This window comes from Somniosus microcephalus, chromosome 8 (assembly GCF_052327205.1).
Source record: "Somniosus microcephalus isolate GS21.2 chromosome 8, FLI_Smic_1.0, whole genome shotgun sequence".
NCBI lineage: Eukaryota > Metazoa > Chordata > Chondrichthyes > Squaliformes > Somniosidae > Somniosus > Somniosus microcephalus.
Window position 1 is genome coordinate 6,618,495 of NC_140994.1, and position 9,789 is coordinate 6,628,283.

At 52.7% G+C, this 9,789-nt stretch overlaps 1 protein-coding gene across 1 annotated transcript in view; it reads left to right on the forward strand.

Moving 5' to 3' along the window:
• The window catches only part of slc2a15a (solute carrier family 2 member 15a), a 178,183-nt gene that overhangs the window by 118,528 nt on the left and 49,866 nt on the right, over positions 1 to 9,789 (forward strand). The window contains exons 4-6 of the mRNA XM_085994156.1: positions 4,844 to 4,968; positions 5,628 to 5,773; positions 8,486 to 8,618. Of these exons, the coding sequence (XP_085850282.1) occupies positions 4,844 to 4,968; positions 5,628 to 5,773; positions 8,486 to 8,618 (404 nt within the window). The remainder of the gene's footprint in view (positions 1 to 4,843; positions 4,969 to 5,627; positions 5,774 to 8,485; positions 8,619 to 9,789) is intronic.

The window sequence follows — 9,789 nt, forward strand, 5'->3', positions numbered from 1 at the left end:
CAGCATAGGGCTCCAGTCACGGGGAGGGAAAAGGCGCAGGAAACGTATGGGTGTCACCTTTTGTGCGGAGTGGGCCTTTTGCGTAGCAGTAAGCATCCCCGCCGCTGGGCCAGAAGGAGTAGGGTTTTGAACCCCACTCCAGACAGTCCCGGCAAGTGGAGTCGGAGCTCCAACTTTAAATTCTGGGTGGACATCCAGCGGGATGCTTGCGTCCGTGGGTGTTGGTGGCCCCCCCCCCTCAGATGGGTTGTGGGAGCCCGTAAAACCCGCCCGCCATAGGACTAACCACCCTAATGGCTGGTTCAAAGATGGTTACGGTCACGGAATGAGCGTTAATCACGGCCATAAATCCTTCCACCACTTCATACAGTTCCCCAAAGGGAACAGTGTGAGGATACGTACGATGATGACCTCTTGCGCAATGCACCTCCTTGGACCCTCAGTCGCAGATGCGAGGGGGCAAGTTGTGCAATTGTTAAATTTTTTATTTTATTGACATGTAAAATGTTGGCCCAGTAATTCCCTTCCAAATGCGCTAGTACGGTCGGGGTACTTACGCATCTGGCCGGATGAAATGCCGGTTTTCAGCATGCACAGTGCATGTGGGGAAAACCGGCATTTCCTGTCCTCTGAACGAAGGGGTTCAGAGGCAGAACGCGTGCGCAGTATAATTCGCCGCTTTCATTAATGCTTTCAGTGAGGTCCAGTCATTACAACTTACACATGAAAAAAGCATGGGTACAGTTGCTCCAGAGGCTGCGGAGGAAGATATTTCTTATCGTGGAGCTTCTGAAAGTATGTGAATCTATATGGGTGGAGCTAAGAAATAGCGAGGGGCGAAAAACATTAATAGGAGTGGTATATAGGCCTCCAAATAGTAAAATAGAGGTTAGGGAGGGCATCACGAGGGAAATTAGAGAAGCGTGCAATAAGAGCACAGCTGTCATCATAGGTGACTTTAACTTACATATAGATTGGACTAGCCTAATCAGTAAAAATAATGAGGAGGAGGAATTCCTTGAGTGTTTAAGGGATGGTTATCTGGATCAATATGTCGAGGAACCAACTCGGGAACAGGCTATATTGGACTGGGTACTGTGCAATGAGAAGGGACTAATCAGTAATCTTGTTGTACGGGGACCCTTGGGTCAGAGCGATCATAACATGATCGATTTCTCACTCGAAATGGAGAGCGAAGAAATTGACTCAGAGACTAAGGTCCTGAATTTAAACAAGGGGAATTATGATGCCATGAGACGGGAACTGAGTAGGTCTGATTGGACAACGTTCCTGAGAGGACTGGAGGTAGATAAACAATGGCAAACATTTAAAGATAGAATGACAAAATTGCAAAAATTGTTTATACCAATCTGGCATAAAAGGAAATCTAAAAAGGTGACTCAACCGTGGATAACAGGGGAAATTAGAGACAGCATAAAATCCAAAGATAGGGCGTATAAAATAGCCAAAAAAAGCGCCAGAGCGGAAGATTGGGAACAGTTTAAGATAGAGCAAAGGAGGGCAAAGGGCATGATCAAGAGGGGCAAAATAGCTTACGAAAACAAGCTGGCGGAAAATATAAAAACTAACTCCAAAAGCTTTTATAAATATATCAAAAGGAAAAGACTGGTGAAAACCAAAGTTGGTCCATTGCAGTCAGATACGGGGGAATATATAATGGGAAATAAGGAAATGGCAGATCAACTAAATGCATACTTTGGGTCAGTCTTTACGAAGGAAGACACAAAAAACCTCCCTGGGATATCGGGAAAAATAGGGACATTGGCAAAGGAGGAACTGACGCAAATCAATATCTCTAAGGATATGGTGTTAAGGAAGCTAAAGGGATTGAAGGTGGACAAATCCCCAGGGCCTGATAACATGCATCCTAGGGTACTGAAGGAGGTGGCCCTAGAGATAGCGGATGCACTAAGGATGATTTTTCAGAATTCATTAGACTCGGGAACAGTGCCGATGGATTGGAGGGTAGCTAACGTTACCCCACTATTCAAAAAGGGGGGTAGGGAAAAAGCAGGTAATTACAGACCTGTAAGCCTTACATCAGTTGTGGGCAAAATGCTGGAGTCCATCATTAAGGATGAAATAGCGGAGCACTTAGCAAATGGGGACAGGATAGGACAGAGTCAACATGGATTTACAAAGGGTAAATCGTGCTTGACTAATCTATTGGAATTTTTTGAGGGAGTAACTGGTAGAATAGATGGGGGAGAGCCAGTAGATGTGGTGTACCTGGACTTCCAAAAGGCCTTCGATAAGGTCCCACATAAAAGATTAGCATGGAAAATTGAGGCTCATGGGATAAAGGGGAAAGTTTTGGCGTGGATAGGGAACTGGCTGTCAGATAGAAAACAGAGAGTTGGAATAAACGGCTCATTTTCTGAATGGCAGGCAGTAACAAGTGGGGTACCACAGGGATCTGTCCTGGGCCCCCAGCTGTTCACAATTTACATTAATGACCTGGATCAGGGAGTCGGATGCAGCATTTCCAAATTTGCAGACGACACTAAACTAGGAGGTGGGGTGGGCTCAGAGGAAGAGACCAGGAAGCTCCAGAGCGATTTGGACAGACTGGGCGATTGGGCGGATAAATGGCAGATGCACTATAATGTGGACAAGTGCGAAGTTATCCACCTTGGGTGCAGGAACGGGAGGGCAAATTATTATTTAAATGGCAATAGATTGGGAGAGGGGGAAGTACAGAGAGACCTGGGTGTTCTTGTACACCAGTCACTGAAGGCGAGCATGCAGGTGCAACAGGCGGTCAAGAAGGCAAACAGTATGCTGGCCTTCATAGCAAAAGGGTTAGAATACAGGAACAGGGATACCTTGCTGCAGCTGTACAGGGCACTGGTGAGACCACACCTCGAGTACTGTGTACAGTTTTGGTCACCTCATCTGAGGAAGGATGTTCTTGCCATGGAGGGGGTGCAGCGGCGATTCACCAGGCTGATACCAGGAATGGCGGGAATGACCTATGAGGAGAGACTATGTAGTTTAGGGATGTACACACTGGAGTTTAGAAGATTGAGAGGGGACCTCATAGAAGTGTATAAAATTCTGACAGGTCTAGACAGACTGGATGCAGAAGGAATGTTTCCCTTGGCGGGTGAGAACAGAACTAGAGGACATAATTTAAGGATAAGGGCTAAACCATTTAGGACAGAGATGAGGGGGAATTTCTTCACTCAGAGAGTGGTGAACCTGTGGAACTCATTGCCACAGAGGGCAGTGTACGCCAGCTCATTAAATATATTTAAGAGGGAATTAGATATATTTCTACGGGCAAAAGGGGTTAAGGGTTACGGAGAGAAGGCGGGGACGGGATACTGAATTAAAGGATCAGCCATGATCTCATTAAATGGCGGAGCAGGCACGAAGGGCCGAATGGCCTACTCCTGCTCCTATCTTCTATGTATCTATATGTATCTATGTATCTATGTATGTCTGTATATATTCCTTTGCGTGTTATGTATATATTCCTTTACTTATGTGTATGAATATTATTTAATTATGACTTTCAGAGAAAGTAACTTATTGGAAAATCATAATTAAAAATATACATTCATACACATTAGTAAAGGAATATAAAACATACATACATATACGTAAAGGAATATATGTGGACCATTCACACAGCCACAATTGCTCCTTCTACCTACCGTTCTGAAAACCCGTTTAAAAAAAAAAAATTAAAGTTTAAAACTTCGTTAAAATTTCTTAAAATAACTTCCCTCCCTTTCCCAAACCTAAATATTGCATTTCATAAGCTCCTCCATAAAATATATCTCCTTCCCCAGCCAATGAACAACTTTACACTTGCTTTTTTTAAGTGCAAGTTCTAGGGACTTACCCTCACTGAATCCATCAGTGAAATCTACAAAGTTCACTGCGCAAGCGCTGCCTGTGCAGTCGCACGCACTGTGAATAGACCTCGGGTCTGGAAATGCCGGCGTTCCCCGCATGCGCTGTTCCTGCTGAACGCCGGCATTTCCAACGGCCAGATGCGTGAGTAACCCGACCGTACTCACGCTTCTGGCCTGGAATTTCTGGCCCAATGTGTACAGTTTTGGTCTCCTTACCTAAGGAAGGATATACTTGCCATAGAGGGAGTGCAACAAAGGTTCACCAGACTGATTCCTGGGATGGGGGGATTGTCCTATGAGGAGAGATTGAGTAGACTAGGCCTATATTCTCTAGAGTTTAGAAGAATGAGAGGTGATCTCATTGAAACATACAATATTCTTACAGAGCTTGACAGGGTAGATGCTGGGAGGATGTTTCCCCTGGCTGGAGAGTCTAGAACCAGGGGTCACAGTCTCAGAATAAGGGGTCGGCCATTTAGGACTGAGATGAGGAGGAATTTCTTCACTGAGGGTGGTGAATCTTTGGAATTCTCTACCCCCGAGGGCTGTGGAGGCTCAGTCATTGAGTATATTCAAGGCAGAGATCGATAGATTTTTGGATATTAAGGGAATCAAGGGATATGGAGATAGTGCGGGAAAGTGGAGTTGAGGTAGAAGATCAGCCACGATCTTATTGAATGACGGAGCAGGCTCAAGGGACCATGTGGCCGACTCCAGCTTCTATGTTTCTAGATTATAACGGCCCCTGTGTGAGGTATCCGGGGAGGGGAATTCCAGACCCCTGGAGTCATATCATCAGCCTCACCACAAAGAGGGGATAAAATAAAATAAAAATGTGGATTATTTGCTAATCGAGCAGGGAGGACACGAGCTCTCCTGCAAGTTGCCTGAGGGACATATCTTGAAGCTGGTGAGTCAGGCCGTGTCTCCCACTGACCATCTCTCCCACTGATTGACAGGAAAGGGACCCTGGTGTACAGCACGCTCCTGGTGTTCCTGGCCGGACTCCTGATGGGATTCAGCAAAGCGCTGCGGTCCCCGGAAATGGTGATCTCGGGACGCTTCCTGACTGGAATCCACTCAGGTACACGAGGGGCTTCTGCAGCTCACCACCTCTCGCAGGAGTAATGGTCAAAGAGGAAAGAGTGAGACAGAGAGAGAGAGAGAGAGTGAGACAGAGGGAGAGAGACACACACAAAGGGGGCAGAGAGAGTAATAGAGAGAGAGAGACGGAGAGAGAGACACACACAAAGGGAGCAGAGAGAGTAATAGAGAGAGTGACGGGGGCTGGGCAGAGGGAGATATACACACACACACAGGAGTGCAGAGAGAGTGATAGAGAGACAGACAGACAGAGAGTCGGCACAGAGAAAGCGAGAGAGACAGAGAGGAGCAGAGACAGACAGAGACAGAGAGGGACAGAATTAGAGAGACCGAGAGGGGCACAGAGAGCAGGAGACATGAAGGGTCACAGAGAGTGAGACAAACAGAGACAGAGACAGGATGACAAAGAAAGATAGAGAGGATAGAGAGGCATGGAAAGATTGATAGAGAGAGAGAGACAAACAAGCAGAGAGAAGAACAAAGACAGAGAGGGGCAGAGATGGAGAGAAAGTTAGAGAGAGATAGAGGGAGAAGGACAGAAATGGGGAGAGAGGATGACAATCAATCAGAGAGGTGTGAAAGGCTGTGACTCCGACACCAGACCCTGCCAGTACCTTAATCCATTGTCTCTGCCTCCAGGTATTTCACTCAGTGTTGTCCCAATGTACTTGGGGGAAATTGCCCCGAAGAATCTGCGGGGATTCCTGGGCTTAATCCCCACGATCTTCATCTGTCTGGGAGTGTTTGCAGCACAGGTACTCGGACTCCGGGAGCTGATGGGGAAGGTAAGCGGCCATGACTCTCAGGTGAACTTGCTGTGTTTCTCCCCGCACACCGTCTGTGTACCAGAAACTCACAGTAAGAACCACACTCCAGCCAATCCAGACCCACGGTGATCCCTTCAAACCAGTTTGACTGGGACGCCTGATCTGGATCCAGTTTGAGGACAGCTCCATTGAGGACTGCTCTCCCACGTTCCCACTCCGACTGGGAACTGGGCTTGGCCTTTACATGGAGACCCACAGAGAGAAAACAATTTGCACACAGCAAGATCCCACAAACAGCAATGCAACAAAAGACCAGATAATCTGTTCTTTGTGATGTTGGTTGAGTGATAAATATTTTCCGGGACACCGGGGAGAACTCCCTTGCTCTTCTGCGAAACAGTGCCATGGGATCTTTTACGCCCACTTGAGATGGCAAACAGGGCCTCGGTTTAACATCTCATCCAAAAGACGGCACCTCCGACAGTGCAGCGCTCCCTCAGTACTGCGCCTCCAACAGTGCAGCGCTCCCTCAGTACTGCCCCTCCGACAGTGCGGGGCTCCCTCAGTCCTGCCCTTCTGACACTGCAGTGCTCCCTCAGTACAGCCCCTCCGACAGTGCAGCGTTCTCTCAGTACTGACCCTCCGACAGTGCAGCACTCCCTCAGTAATGACCCTCCGACAGTGCAGCGCTCCCTCAGTACTGCCCCTCCGACAGTGCGGCACTCCCTCAGTACTGCCCCTCCGACAGTGCGGCGCTCCCTCAGTACTGCCCTCTAACAGTGCAGCGCTCCCTCAGTACTGCCCCTCCGACAGTGCAGCACTCCCTCAGTAATGACCCTCCGACAGTGCAGTGCTCCCTCAGTACAGCCCCTCTGAGAGTGCAGCACTCCCTCAGTACTGCCCCTCCAACAGAGTAGCACTCCCTCAGTCCTGCCCCTCCAACAGTGCGGCGCTCCCTCAGTCCTGCCTCTCCAACAGTGCGGCGCTCCCTCAGTACTGCCCCTCCGACAGTACGGCGCTCCCTCAGTACTGCCCCTCAAACAGTGCAGCGCTCCATCAGTACTGCCCCTCCAACAGTGCAGCGCTCCTCAGTACTGCCCCTCCAACAGTGCAGTGCTCTCTCAGTACTGACCCTCCGACAGTGCAGCACTCCCTCAGTAACGACCCTCCGACAGTGCAGCGCTCCCTCAGTACTGCCCCTCCGACAGTGCAGCGCTCCCTCAGTACTGACCCTCCGACAGTGCAGCGCTCCCTCAGTACAGCCCCTCTGAGAGTGCAGCACTCCCTCAGTACTGCCCCTCCGACAGTGTAGCACTCCCTCAGTACTGCCCCTCCGACAGTGCAGCGCTCCCTCACTACTGCCCCTCTGACAGTGCAGCGCTCCCTTAGTACTGCCCCTCCGACAGTACAGCGCTCCCTCAGTACTGCCCCTCCGACAGTGCGGCGCTCCCTCAGTACTGCCCCTCCGACAGTGCGGCGCTCCCTCAGTACTGCCCCTCCGACAGTGCGGCGCTCCCTCAGTACTGCCCCTCCGACAGTGCAGCGCTCCCTTAGTACTGCCCCTCCGACAGTACAGCGCTCCCTCAGTACTGCCCCTCCGAAAGTGCGGCGCTCCCTCAGTACTGCCCCTCCAACAGTGCAGTGCTCCCTCAGTACTGCCCCTCCGACAGTGCGGCGCTCCCTCAGTACAGCCCCTCCGACAGTGCGGCGCTCCCTCAGTACTGCCCTTCTGACAGTGCAGTGCTCCCTCAGTACTGCCCCTCCAACAGTGCAGCGCTCCCTCAATAATGACCCTCCAACAGTGCAGCGCTCCTCAGTACTGCCCCTCCAACAGTGCAGTGCTCTCTCAGTACTGACCCTCCGACAGTGCAGCACTCCCTCAGTAATGACCGTCCGACAGTGCAGCGCTCCCTCAGTACTGCCCCTCCGACAGTGCAGCGCTCTCTCAGTACTGACCCTCCGACAGTGCAGCGCTCCCTCAGTACAGCCCCTCTGAGAGTGCAGCACTCCCTCAGTACTGCCCCTCCGACAGTGTAGCACTCCCTCAGTACTGCCCCTCCGACAGTGCAGCGCTCCCTCACTACTGCCCCTCCGACAGTGCAGCACTCCCTTAGTACTGCCCCTCCGACAGTGCAGTGCTCCCTCAGTACTGCCCCTCCAACAGTGCAGCGCTCCCTCAGTACTGCCCCTCCGACAGTGCGGTGCTCCCTCAGTACTGCCCCGCTGACAGTGCGGCACTCCCTCAGTACTGCCTCCCAGTGTACGGGCTCCCGGTGTATGGACTACTGGTGTATGGGCTCCTGGTGTGTGAGCTCCCGGTGTAGGGGCTCCTGGTGTACAAACTCCTGGTTTCTGAGTTCCTGGTGTACGGGCTCCCGATGTACGGGCTCCTGGTGCGTAAGCTCCCGGTGTATGGGCTCCCGGTGTGTGAGCCCCTGGTGTACGGGCTCCCGGTGTACGGGCTCCCGCTGTACGGGCTCCCAGTGTGTGCTGTGATGCGACGGTTCAATGGTTGTTAAAGTGTTCATCTGGAGAGATGTGTATCAAGCGCTATTTATAAATCCACATCAGTGTCTACTGAACTGTTCTCTCTTTCAATTTGCTTATTTTCTTCTTTCTCTTTCCCTCTTTCTCTTTCTCTCTCTCCCACTTTTCCTGCTCTATTTCTCTTTCTTGCTATCTCTCACTTTTTCTCCCTCTTCCTCTCTCGCTCTCTGTATCTGACTGCAGGAGAAGGAGTGGCCTCTATTTCTGTCTCTGGTCGTGGTCCCAGCCCTGGTCGAGCTGCTGTTTCTGCCCTGGTTCCCGGAAAGCCCTCGCTACCTGCTGATTCAGAAAGAGGACATCGCAGCAACAGTGCAAGGTGTGAATTCGAGGACAGGGAGTGAGGAGGGTGGAGGGGAGTGAGGGGAATGGAGGTGGGGGAGGGGAGGGGAGGTGGGGTGGAGGGAGGGAGGGGGAGTGGGGAGGGGAGTGAGGGGCATTGAGGGGAATGGAGGTGCGGGAGGGAGAGTGAGGAGGGGAGGGGGAGTGAGGAGGGTGGAGGGGAGGGGTGGGAGGGGGAGTGAGGAGGGGGAAGGGAGGGAGGGAGAGTGATGAGGGTAGAGGGGAGGGGGAATGAGAGGGTGGAAGTGGAGGGGAGGGAGGGGGAGAGAGGAGGGGAGGGAGGGGGAGGGGAGAGAGAGAGTGAGGAGGGTGGAGGGGAGGAGAGGGGGAGTGAGGGGGAGGAGCGGTGGAGAGGGGAGGGAGGGGGAGTGAGGAGGGTGGGAGGGGGAGGGAGAGGGGAGTGAGGGAGGGGGAGGGGAGTGAGGGGCACTGAGGGGAACGGAGGTGCGGGGAGGGAGGGAGGAGAGTGAGGAGGGGAGGGGAGGGAGAGTGAGAGGAGGGTGGAGGGAGAGGGGCGGGGAGGGGGAGTGAGGAGGGGGAAAGGAGGGACGGAGAGTAATGAGGGTGGAGGGGGAGGAGGAGTGAGGAGGGTGGAGGGTGGAGGGGAGGGAGGGGGGAGTGGGGAGGGGAGGGAGGGAGTGGGAGTGAGGAGGGGGAGGGGAGGGAGAGAGGGAGGAGGGTGGAGGGGAGGAGAGGGGGGAGGTGAGGGGAGGAGCGGTGGAAGAGGGAGGGGAGGGGGAGGAGGAGGGTGAGGGGAGAGAGGGGTGGGGAGGGTGGAGGGGGAGGTGAGGAGGGGAGGGGAGGAGAGTGAGGAGGGTGGAGGGAGGAGAGGGGGGGCGTGAGGGGGAGGACGGCGTGGAGAGGGGAGGGAGGAGGGTGGAGGGGAGAGAGGGGTAGGGTGAGGGTGGAGGTCGGGAGATCGAGGGAGGGGAAGGAGAGGATGGTGGGGAGGGTTGAGGAGGGTGCGGTGGAGGGTGGAGGGGATAGCACAAGGTGGAGTGGTGGGCCTCCACAAGGGTAAAATGTCAATTAAAAGCGGCTGCATGCACACAGTACAGAACTTGACTCCTCGCCACTCTCAGTGACAGAAACACTCGACTGTCAGGGCTCCTGGAGTTTAGGATGTTTGACCCAGGGGAGCTGTGTAA